Source organism: Pimephales promelas, chromosome 25 (genome assembly GCF_988280905.1).
Source record: "Pimephales promelas chromosome 25, fPimPro1.hap1.1, whole genome shotgun sequence".
Taxonomy (NCBI): domain Eukaryota; kingdom Metazoa; phylum Chordata; class Actinopteri; order Cypriniformes; family Leuciscidae; genus Pimephales; species Pimephales promelas.
The window spans coordinates 25772739-25785437 of NC_142793.1; the positions used below are offsets into that span (position 1 = coordinate 25772739).

Sequence of the window (12699 nt, forward strand, 5' to 3'; positions counted from 1 at the left end):
AAACCAAAAAATATTTGTATCGGTATCGGCCTTCAAAATCCTTTATCGGTCGGGCTCTAATTCTTCATGGTTTCTTAGATGGGATGGGCTAAAAGCTGCAAAGCTATGATGTCACTACATATGTGATCATAAAGAAATGACCACTGATTTTAGGAATTTGTTCTCATTTATGCACATATTCTTTATGGTTTTTTAAATGGCATGTGAGCTATGACATCACTGCATATTAGACTGTAAAGATATGATGTCACTGCATATGTGATTGTTAAGCTATGGCGTCACTACACTGTAATGTGGCTGTAAAGATATTACATCACTGCATATGTGACCACATGCATTTGTTATATGCAAATATTCAAAAAATCCCCGACAAACACACATAAAGCCGGTAATATCTGAGGTGAGAGCGGTACCTCGTTGCTCTTGTTGAGGTTTCGGAGGTTCTCCTCCTCAATGTCCTGCTGCTTACGCAGGTGGTTGTTGAGCAACTCCTCATGTAGGGCGCGAGCACTGCGCTCATGAGACAGGAGACGTTGAGACTCGTCTCTATCCTCCTCAAGCTAAACATACAAACAAACACACACACAGAAATCTGTTATGCGCTGCTTTACCAGCAGGGGCGTGTAAAATCCAACAGTCTGCTGCTGTTGACCTGTTTGATGCTGTTCTTCAGGGCTCTGATCTCCAGATCCAGACTTCGGACTTTCAGCTCGGCTTTGTGGCGCTCGTCAGCCTCGGCCCGCTGCTGCTCCTCTTTCCTCTGTAGCTGCTCACGGGTTTTATTATACAGCATGAGGGCGCTCTGATGCTTTTCCTGTTCCTGTCTCAAAAGGAATCTTTCATGAGAAGAGAGAGAGAGAGAGAGAGAGAGAGAGAGATAGAAAGAGATAGAGAGAGAGAGAGAGAGAGAGAGAGATAGAGAGAGAGAGAGAGAGAGAGAGAGAGAGAGAGAGAGAGAGAGAGAGAGAGAGTCAATGGCACTGTTCCAAACCCTGGTGAGCATCTGACCTCCTTCCACATTCATTGAGAGCCTAAGTCCCGCCCCTCAGCTTCCGGCTCATGGGACCTTATTTCGGAAAAAATGTGAATGGTGGTCAATGGCGAGAGACAACTTATCTTTGTATTCCGTCTGAACTGTGCCCTCAATTACACATATGATGTTTGTCAATTTAAAAGATAATTCTGAAAGTCAAAAACGTCGCAGTTTGTCATAAAACAGAAGAGTAACATTTAGTTTTATGTGAACTACATCTCCCAGGAAGCGAAACGAGATCCGCTGCTCGTGTGTGTGCAGTCTGGTACAACACACTCGTTTATAAACACGATTATAACGTAAGACTGTAGAAACAATGACAGACGTTAGCCTCAGTAAAGTTAACTTCATTAATCGAGAGAAAATGTGCGCCTTTGGGGTTTGTAGTCTTTGTAATTACGTATTTTCACAGTCTTATACCTCAACGGTTTCACATCAAACTGCGACTTTCTTGACTTTAAAATGTATCTTTTAAATTGACAAACATCATATGTGTAATTCAGGGCACAATTCAAACGATTGTCTCTCGCCATTGACTACCATTCAATATTTTTCCGAAATAAGGTCCCATGGTGGTCGACCGGAAGGGGAGGGGCTTAGGCTCTCTATTGAGTTGAGCTCACTTGAGATTGTTCATGTCGGTCTCCAGCTCCAGTCTGAGATGTTCTAGGCTGGACTTGCTGCCTCTGATCTCATCCAGCAGGATCTTGAGCTCGTTGCGTTCTTGCTCCAGCTGAGAGGTTTTATCCGCCAGACGACTGTGCCTGTCTCTCTCCCTCTGGATTGTGCGCTCATACTCATGAAACATGTTTTGTAGTTTCACTACGCTCACCGAGTCTGCAGGGTGGACATTAGACACAGGAGATTTGTTCACTTTAAAAAAAACTTTTGCTGATAATTTACTCACCCCCGTGTCATCCAAGATGTCCATGTCTTTCTTTCTTCAGTCGAAAAGAAATGAAGGTTTTTGATGAAAACATTCCAGGATTTTCTCCATATAATGGACTTCAATGGGGTCCAAACGAGCAGAGCAGAGCACAAACGCACAGATTTTATTTTTGAAATGAGCGATCGTTTCGCTAGATAAGACCCTTATTCATCGTCTGGTGTCGTTTAAAGCCCTTTGAAGCTGCACTGAAACTCTCATTTGGACCTTGAAGCGTTTGGACCCCATTGAAGTCCATTATATGGAGAAAATCCATCAAAAACTTAATTTCTTTTCGACTGAAGAAACAAAGACATGGACATCTTGGATGACACGGGGGTGAGTAAATTATCAGCAAAAGTTTTTTTTAAAAGTGAAATACTCCTTCTTTTGCTGAACATCTGATTATAGGTAACCTAATAGTTTATTTGCAGCTGATTGGATCAGAGCGACTCACCCATATAGGTCGAGTCGAGCTGTTTGAAAAGCAGAGATGCGTTGCGGTATCCAGATACTGGAGTCTCCAGCTCTTCCGTGGCTGTGTCAGAAGACTGGGTGAGATCTTCAAAATCATCCGCCATCTCAAGCTCTCCGGTGCTCTGCATAGGAGACAATACAAGCCAATAAAACAATGAGTATCCTGTGTTAAAGTCACCATAATTTCAAAAATCTGTGCAAATCTTTTTTTAAATTCAAGTGCCCTTGTAATCTTTCATCAAAATCCATTTCTTCTCAGATGGCGTTTACTGGTGCGAATACAGGGCAACCCGTCACTCACATCAGATCACAACCATCCAATCAATTCCCCCCATTAACTAAATCAAATCCGGCCCTACATTTATTTTTTCCTCAGAAATTGTTTCATTAAGATATACGTCACAATAGGGAGGGAAAAACTAGGGATGCACGATATATCGGCCACCATATCGGTATCGATATTTGCTCATTGTTATGTTATCGTTATCGGCCCAATAATAAAATTTGGCTGATGTATTGAAGCTGATAAATAATGAATTATTTCCTTCAACACTTGACACCTGAGACACTTAAGATGCGCACTGTTCAACATGATTGATCTTAGTTGCTTGAAACATAATTGGAATCAAAAACGAATGCAAAATATGCTGTCATATCGGCAACGTGAAATCATAATGAGAACATTACAATTGTGTTAGGGAATGGATTTTAATTGTGAGACTTTTGTTTTTGCAATCAGGCTTTCAAAAATTATATAAAATTTAGATTTAGATTTATCGGCCGATATATCGGCTTTCAAATATAAAGAATTATCGGTATCGGCCAAAATGTTCATATCGGTGCATCCCTAGGAAAAACTATTGCAAATTCATGCTGACAGGTGTATCCACTGTCATAAACAAACACTACAGGGGTTACCTTATCAAGAAAGAAATTCACCTGCTCTTTCTTACGCCTTGAAGACGGAGACCTGTCAGAACAGAGGGGTCAAGAAGAGAAAACATGATTTAAGACAAGTCCACCGGAGAGCAAGTTTAGTGCTCTAAAATGAAGATATAATGCAGTATTCGATTACAAAATGTAAATGTAAACAATGCCCAAATGCAATCTGCACTCTTTTCATTTGTTTTCGACACTGATTGTTGGGAAAGTAGAATGATTTACACTAAAAGACTAAAAATATATTTTTCATATGTGCACAGATTCTGTACAGGCCAAGTTATACATGTAATGTTGTTGCTGCAACACTGCAACATTGAAAAATCAATATTTTATAAAGAAGCTGCATTAAAAAGCATGTAAATACTGCATGTATACCTCCTGTCCTCCTCCGACAGCTCACTTAAAGTACTATCGTCAAACACAGACTCGAGGTCTCCGTTATGGCGGGTCGCAGGCCGTTTTCCCTGAAGCGGCGGAGCTACACAGAGATTTCTCGCTTGGCTACCTACAGTTTTCTTTTCCTCCTCCTCACCATGTGGTGGTGTCCTGTCAGTACACACATCTCAACATGAAGATTTAACTAAAATAAACAAATGACAACTTCACAGCCTCCACCCGGGAAACACCCAGAGAGAAACCTAGAATGAAACCTAATAAAAAATCTAACACAATAGTTGTATACCATGGCTATAGACTTTGTTTTTAATTGCATGCATGTTAAAAATACAATGAAAAAAAAAATCAATCCGGCTGTTTGCTGAAAATGTTTGTAGCTCTGTTTAAGCACACAGGGTATAAGCATAGTTTCTGCAATAGATATGTTTCCATCCAACTATTTTTATGCAAATATTGGAGAAAAAAAAAAAAAAACACTGGATGGAAACACCAAAAAACGTGCATAAAAATACAAGAAGACCGAGAACCGAGAAGAAGACACAAACTAGAATGGAAACACAAAATAACTCTCAGAGGACATGATTGGATATCTGGACTAACCAGCGGACCAATCGCATCACAGCATGGTCATTCTGAGATGCCTGAGCTGAAGTCTTTAGTTTAATTCCCCCCCAGAAGTGTCTCACACGATTGCGTTCCCAAACCCTAGGCATCCGAACAGTCATTTATGATTGGCTTCCCAGCTTCCATTTTTATTACAGATATTTTCCACCAATTTCCCATTTTTATCTTGAACACATGGAACTGCTTGGACACAAAGGCTGCTTTATTTTATGTGATATTCCCCAATTTGTGCATAAGTTAAACTTGCAACTTTTGGATGAAAGCATAGCTTGTGTGATCGGATCAAAAAAAGAAATGATCCCTTCACAATTCACATTAGTAATGTGACATATATACCTTCTCGGACTTCTTGACAGATGTCTCGGTGAAACGCTACCCTCTCTTCCCAAACACCTGCCGTCAGACATCCCGTCCGGTTGAGGTTTTGGGTTTCCAGAGTTGGTGTCAGTTTTCTTCCCTTTTCCTTGGTCAAGTTCAGCTCGTCCTCTGGATCCTCCAGAATCCCATAAAGCACTGGGCTGGTGTTCTCCCCTCATAACATCGGTCTGCTCCTTTCCACCCTAAACAGAAGATATTGAGACAATTCTAGATTTAAAAATGCAAATGCATTTAGCCAATCGATCATGCAAAACATTCATATACAGTCACATACAAGACAAAACTCAGCAAAAACACCACACAATACAGCAGGTCTTCTTTCCTTGTTTAAAAAGAAGCGCAAGCAACATAAAAACACTTCAAGCCAACATCAACGGAGATTTGTTACAGAGGGTTAAAACATCTTAAATCTTAAAAACACACACTAACACTAGTATGACAGATCTTCAAGAAGATGAGGAGAGATCCTTGAGATCCATCCTTGGCACACATGCACACGACAGATGAGGTGTGTGAACTGACGCCCATTTGTGGCTTCAAGTCAATCATTTGACACCAGTGCATAAAATGAACTGATAAATATTTAATCGAGTGACAGACTGAATTCAAGTGCTGGTCAGGTCACACACTGACATCTTACAAACGTAAAGACAGACACAGGACGAGATGGAACAAGGGACCCCGTGAAATCAAGCTTTGTGGCATAGTGCTACTGTAACAGTTGAATCATCGACTAATTTGCCAACTCGAATTGTTGCACTACGAACACAGGACAAAATTAGGATTTGGTGCAAATTAAAAGGTGGCTTTTATAAATATAAAAAACTAATAAAAATGCACATAAAACAATTTCTAAAAATAAAAACATTAAAACACTATAGACCATTTCACAAGATGTAAACAACACTGGTCCAGAAGCACTTCCTGTTTCAGTTTGTAACTGTTTTCTTTATTTCACATGTAAAGAAAACATCTTAAAGATGTTTGTTTAACTTTTAGATTCAGTTTTAAATGCTCTGTTGGTTGTATTTTATCCCAGCTCTTATGTAGTGTTAAAAAACTGAAACAGGAAGTGCTTCTGGACCAGTGTTGTTTACATCTTGTGAAATGGTCTATAGGCCTAACGTTATATAAATAATAGTAAAATAATACAGATTTCATGGGGTCTTAAAATGCACGAAGAATGCAAATGATATGAAAACACTGGAATGAGTATGAAATACGCTGACAAGACAATAGCTGTGTTTATATAGCTTAATATAAACAGTAGCTCTGTTATAAAAACTAGCTTAATATATAGCCTCCTGACAGCATTTTATGCACAATGCTACAACGCACAATGCTAACCATCATGAAACCTCACAAATGACTGATTTGAAGGATTTAGGCAGCAAGTTCAGTTCTGTATAAAATGTGAATATTTGCAAATTTACAATTACAACATTTAAATGTTTTCCTATGTGAATGCGTTAAATGCATCACGCGAAATCGATTTGCACCATAATCCCATATTCACAGATCCAGTGTCAACTTAATGACAGATTAGCTTTGGTAAAACAAACAATGCATCTCTGAAAGCAGCCATTGTCTTTTTGATACCTTAAAGGGTTAGTTCACCCAAAAATGAAAATTGTGTCAGTATTTACTCACCCTCATGTTGTTCCAACCCCGTAAGACCTTCGTTCATCTTCGCAACACAAATTAAGATATTTAAGATATTAAGATCGCTCCTGCATACTAGTCCATAGGCTTCTTGAGGGAATGACTCGAAAAGTCATTAAAGACATCGTTAAAATAGTCCAAGTGACTACAGGGGCTCAATCTTAACTTTATCAAACGACGAGAACACTTTTGTGCGCAAAAACAAACAAAAATAACGACTTTATTTCAACTATTCACTTCCTTCTCCATGGGCCTGTAGTCAGTTAGCGTAGTGTGATTGCGTAAAGCTACATCACAAGAAGGCTCGCTATTGGCCGACGCTGGTCATGTGTGTGATGCGTGTGACGTACAATAACAGAAGCTTATGCTATTAAACTAGTAACCTGACTCGCGCAGAGGGAGAAATAAACCAATAGTTGGAATAAAGTCGTTTGTTTTTGCGCACAAAAAGTGTTCTCGTCGTTTGATAAAGTTAAGATTGAGCCGCTGTAGTCACTCGGACTATTTTAACGATGTCTTTAATGACTTTTCGAGGCCAGCAAGTGTCATTCCCTCAAGAAGCCTATGGAGCGATCTTAATATCTTAAATATCTTAATTTGTGTTGTGAAGATGAACGAAGGTCTTACGGGGTTGGAACAACATGAGGGCGAGTAAATACTGACACAATTTTCATTTTTGGGTGAACTAACCCTTTAAAATGCTGTCTAAGAAGGCAGCTCACTAGGTTTGGAACAGAGCTAATGATAGGGAAGAGTTGTGTAATTTGGCTGGTCAGAGTCTGGTCAGTATTAGAAGATGACAGAACGGACGGTTCTGGAGATTTTAGACCACATATTTTGAGTTTACATGAATGAAGAACAAGAGGCAAAGCTGAAAGTCTTCATTTGTTATAAAGATTTGTTTAATCTGAGACTCCTCCCGGGGTCCTACCTCAACTCTGGACTTCCACGGGCCCTCGTCAACCTCATCGGAGTCAGAAGAAAGCACTTCTAGAGGTTTAGGTGGGACTTTCAGCTCATTCTCAGCAAGTAATGGGGGTCTGTGAGGTTGATAGTTTTCACTATTAGCCCCATCTGCTCGGTGCTCTGGCTGCTGGGCCTCGACCGTAAGGGATTCTGGGATGATTTGAGTGTTGTGTTGATCACTGGGAAGCTCTGCATCGCTGACCTCAACACTAACCGTGCGGTGGACGCTTTCGGACTGCGAGTCCTCCAGACCTGACTCTCTCTGCTCAGGGATGGGCAAGAGTATGGCGCTTCTCGCTCGGGCGGTGGGCCGCACTATTGGCTCTCCCTCTTCCTCACTGGAATCATCCTCATCCGCTTCCTTTTCCAGCTCTTTTATTTCCTCTTCATCTCTCTGGTGTGCTTGTTTCAATCCCTGCTCCAAAAGCTCACCCGGCTCCTTGTGCTCCAGTTCTCCGAACTTCTCTTTTAGTTCAGCGGCCACATTTTTGTATTGGGACTTGGTCTCCTTTTTTTCGGTCTCCACCCAGATTTTCTCATAGCGTTCCTCCCAGGGAATCTCATCTTCTTCGTCCTCTCTAGGAGAGGTTGGGAGCTTCAACGGCTTATTTATGTTTACAGGAGACGTTTGTAATGCCTCTCTTGCCTTTATTTGCATAATTGGACAAAAGAATAGAATTAACAATGAAAAACTAAAACAAGTCTGGTTGACAAGGACTTCAGACCAAACTTAGGACACACACACGTGACTCGTGCCAACATGTCACAAACACCACTTTTAACTAAAATAATGCACAAAGGAAGCACAATAAAGACCAAATCCACTGGAGATAAAGAAACACATCACTGTACTTTCCATTTATAGATGAGGCAAATTTACATGAGAGTTTTCCAATTTTAAATAAATTAATAAAATGATAAAAATGAAAACCGAATTAAGCTTTGTTTTCATTCTTGAAAAGTGTACTCGCTATATAAAATGTAATTATTAGATTTGAATTTTACTTTATTTTTAGCGAGTACTTTGCACTGTAAAAATTAAAATCATTTAAAAAATAAATATTTTGGTAACACTTTACAATAAGGTTCATTAGTTAACATGCATTAACTAACATAAACTAACAATGAGCAATGCATTAGTTACAGTGTTTATTAATCTTTGTTAATGTTAGTTAATACAAATACAGCTGTTCATTGTGCGTTCATGTTAGTTCACAGTCCATTAACCAATGTTAACTAATACAACCTTTGATTTTAATAACGTATTAGTAAATGTTGGAATTAATATTAACTAAGATTAATACATGCTGAAGAAGTATTGTTCACATATTGTACATGTTAACTAATGAACCTTATTGTAAAATGTTACCAATATTTTGCCATATAATTTGCAGACAATGCAATGCTTAACCAGGCTTTCAGTTTTATTTAGCAGTATTCATTTATTTAAAATTGGCAGAAATTCTTCCATAGAGTTTGTTAAATGAATGCCGCCCACCTCATCTGCATTTTCGCTTGCGTCAGACCTGTTTTCACTCTCATCATCTTCAGCTTTGGGTTCCTGCTGATGAACTGAAAAGAACGTCAGACACATTAGTATTCAATATAAAACAGTGAACTCTGAATGTTCATCTTTACATTAAAGAGATTTACCCGAGTTGGGCTCAGTGACGTTTGGCAGTGAATTTGTTGTCTTGGCTGGACTGGAGGTGTCTGTATCCCAGTCTGATTCTGTGCATCAATAAACCATTTACTCAGAAATTCACCAGAAATGTTGATAGATGTTTCATTATCATAAAGATTTCTAGTTTCACCTTCACTCTCGGGCCTCTGATTCGAGTCCAAGCGCAGTCGTGGCAGTGGTCGTGGCTTTGAGCTGCTGTTTGGATTGAGAGATCGTGGACTGGGAAGAGGTTGTGTGCTTGAGGTTGTGGGTTTGTTTCTCTCTGGACTGGCTTCTTCATGTTCCCTGGTGTCCACTAACTGCTGCTGGGGTGTTATGGGTAATGCAGAAGCTGCTGGGCTTTCAAAGACCGGTTCCTCCTCCAGCTTCTGAACTGGGAAGTTCTTACTGGCCTTACTTGTGGTGCTGGCGGAGTCCCAGTCTGACGCATCTATGAGAGGAAGTGAAAAATGCTAATTGCAAAGCCAAAAGAGACCAGTTTGGAGATTAAGACTTTTCATTGACATTCTCACTGGAGATCTTTCAAAATAAGCAGATTCACAAAAAGTATTTTTATTTTTTTTATAAATTTTTTTATTTTTTTTTGAGATTTTGCCATTTGACAGAAAATGAAAAAGACCAGGGAAATGGGAAAATGGCAAGCTGAACTGAAACTTTTGCTGCCCACAGTATATGCACTAAGTGCTAGGCCACGGCTCTGATATTAGCAAGCATCAGCAGAACTATAAATGCCCAATGAAGAGCACAAGTGCTTGAGTATCTGACCTGGAGGGAATTGATGATTTGCTTTTGTGTAAAATAAGACAAAAACATGAACACATCAGACATACATAACATACGTTCAGTTTAAAGATTGACTCAAGAATGTTTAAGTGAAGCAAAAACACATTAAGATTACCTTCGAGATCATCAGCATCCCCCAAACCAAGTTCTTCCATTAGGTCTGCAAGAACAGAGAATTTTATTCAAAAAGCCAAACTTGTTGCAATATAGTTTGTTTTTGTTAGAAAATAAAATGATGAGATGACCTGTTTTCTTATTGGCTTCTTTTGAATCCATCAGCTTACTAAGAACAGACACTGGCTCTCTTTTGATCACTTTGGGCTGTGAAGACATTTTTTTACATTTGTTATTAAATTAAAAAGTTCAAAAAAATATCATTTACTTATATTTATACATTTACATTAACATTTATGCGTTTGGCAGATGCCTTTATCCATTAGGGACTTGCATTGAAGGTATAATTTACATATATATATATATATATATATATACATATTAGGGCTGTGCAAAAATTAATTGCGATTAATCGCATCCAAAATAAAAGTCTGTGTTTACATAATATATTTGTGTGTGCTGTATATAATTATTTTGTATATATAAATACACACACATGTATATATTTAAGAAAATGTGTTATTCATATATAACATATTTATATTTATATAATATAGATTATGTATTTATAAATATATACAGAATTTAAGCGCAAATAATTCTTAAATATATACATGCATGCATAGGTATTTATATATACAAAATAATTATATACAGCACACACAAATATATTATGTAAACACAGACTTTTATTTTGGATGCGATTAATCGCAATTAACTTTTGCACAGCCCTAATATATGAAGAGTTCAGATGCAAAAGCCTCTAAATGCCATTTGAAATTTTCTTCTTTAATGATGATTTTTATCAAGCTTGTATATTTAAGTTCAGTAATTTCACTTAAATGCCAATGATAATTGCCTATTAATTGTTATTTAAGTGAAATTACTGAACATAAATATACAAGTTTGATCAAAATCATCATTAAAGAAGAAAATTTCAAATGGCATTTAGAGGCTTTTGCATCTGAACTCTTCATATATATATATATATATATATATATATATATGTGAACTCCTGTAAATTAAATTATCTACTGTTTGAACTACAGGAGTACATAAATATTTTAATATTAATATAATATATTGTATATAATATAAATAATATTAACTTATCAATATTCATATATTTAACATTGCTGGAGTGGAAAGTATTGAATTAAATTAATTCAGCTGACTCTATTTAACCTTAGGAATCCATTCAAACTTCGTTTTGTAGAAAATTTCAGTCTTAGGTGAGCTGTGTTGTATTCTATATTTCAAAACAAAATGTATGATTAAAACTTAAATATTCCCTACTGACATGACAATATTTAGCCTTCACAATCTAATCATTAATGCATTTTACCCAAAAAACTGCATTGCAAACGTCGGTTCTTCATTCATGAATATAAATAAACTTGAACTTTAAAACGATGCTTACTGGTATTTCAGTTTCCTTCTCTTCTACATCATCCTCGTCATTTCTTAAAACTGAAAGGCAAAAAACAAAAACTCCCATAAAAACATATCAACGGACAAAGACAAGCCTACACGTGGCGAGTGCGCAGCCATGCACATGCAGCGATGGCGGTCTCCCATGATGCCTATAAACTGGGGTTTGAGTTCACAAGCATTTATAGGAAATATTTCTGCACCGTTTAGCTACAATGTTAATTTGAATGAACTCAACATGAGCAACAATAATGGACCCACTATTAGCAAATATTAGCTGAGCGTGATCATGCCATGTCTTATCGCATGCCATGAATGCACAGATAGACAAGAGATCAAGATCCGAGGACAAAATGCTAACGTCACGGCTGGAGACACAGCAGGGGGTTATGGGTGATGATTAATCCAGCAGGACAACAGCAAATCATGAGACAGATCAGAATGCCTACCCATCGGCCTGCAGCCTCCTGGCTGGCCTATACTTCTCAATAAATTAACCTCCCTCCCTCCTCTTACGAAGGAGGGAACGTATAAGAAGTCTACAAAAGAATTCAATGAGATTATGAAATGCAAATCTACAAATAACCTACACTTTACATTATTTAGCATAGCATGTAAAAACATCTGTTAAGCAGAAGCAATGGAAAATGTCAATATTCTCTGCAGATTTTTAAGCATGAAATGGCTGCAGAAGGCTACACAGACAAAGCTATTATGGTATTACACTTTAAAATGCAATCATATTTTTTTTTATATAGTAAAAAAATAAAAAATAAAAATAAAAGCCACTGCCAATGCAATACATACCTTCAGTGTTCTCCTCACAAATACTAGACATGGATTTATGTGATTTGGCAGGAGTTTGTAGACCACTTGCCTGCTTTTTCCGTGGGCTCTCAGAACCAGACTGTTAAGTGAAAAAAGAGAGAACATACAGTACCAGAATGAAATGCAGTCAGAGATGACCTTAGCGCAGGGGTTTCCAAAAAGGAAACCTTTTCTTTCTTTCTTTTTTCAATTTTACATTAATAAAACAACTATATGTGCATTGATTCCTAATTTAAATAAGTAAATATAATTGTTAAAATACATAATTAGTATTTAAATATAACTACAATTTATTAAATAAATATAAATTCCTGTGTATGTATTATGAATTGCATTCATTTTATAATTTAATTAAATACACTTGTTAAATAATATAAGTATTCATTAAATATAACTACAATTTATTTAACTTATTTAATTGAAAGTTGCATTAATATCACAAATCCACAACCCTTG

The 12699-nt window shown here is 37.6% G+C and overlaps 1 protein-coding gene across 21 annotated transcripts in view; it reads right to left on the reverse strand.

Annotated features, from left to right (window-relative positions):
* Positions 1-12699, reverse strand: part of LOC120472128 (alanine and arginine rich domain containing protein) — a 42005-nt gene that overhangs the window by 18251 nt on the left and 11055 nt on the right. For 5 of the 21 annotated variants that reach the window (XM_089127896.1, XM_039662194.2, XM_089127886.1 and 2 more), the window contains 16 exons: positions 12223-12322; positions 11865-11954; positions 11405-11454; positions 10116-10191; positions 9986-10030; positions 9218-9517; positions 9057-9134; positions 8902-8975; positions 7369-8049; positions 4734-4957; positions 3753-3923; positions 3354-3405; positions 2416-2557; positions 1657-1870; positions 653-836; positions 414-560 (listed from right to left, as the gene is read on the reverse strand). In XM_089127896.1, the coding sequence (XP_088984022.1) occupies positions 414-560; positions 653-836; positions 1657-1870; positions 2416-2557; positions 3354-3405; positions 3753-3923; positions 4734-4957; positions 7369-8049; positions 8902-8975; positions 9057-9134; positions 9218-9517; positions 9986-10030; positions 10116-10191; positions 11405-11454; positions 11865-11954; positions 12223-12322 (2628 nt within the window). The remainder of the gene's footprint in view (positions 1-413; positions 561-652; positions 837-1656; positions 1871-2415; positions 2558-3353; positions 3406-3752; positions 3924-4733; positions 4958-7368; positions 8050-8901; positions 8976-9056; positions 9135-9217; positions 9518-9985; positions 10031-10115; positions 10192-11404; positions 11455-11864; positions 11955-12222; positions 12323-12699) is intronic. The other 16 variants (XM_089127897.1, XM_089127899.1, XM_089127898.1 and 13 more) reach the window with 9 other exon arrangements.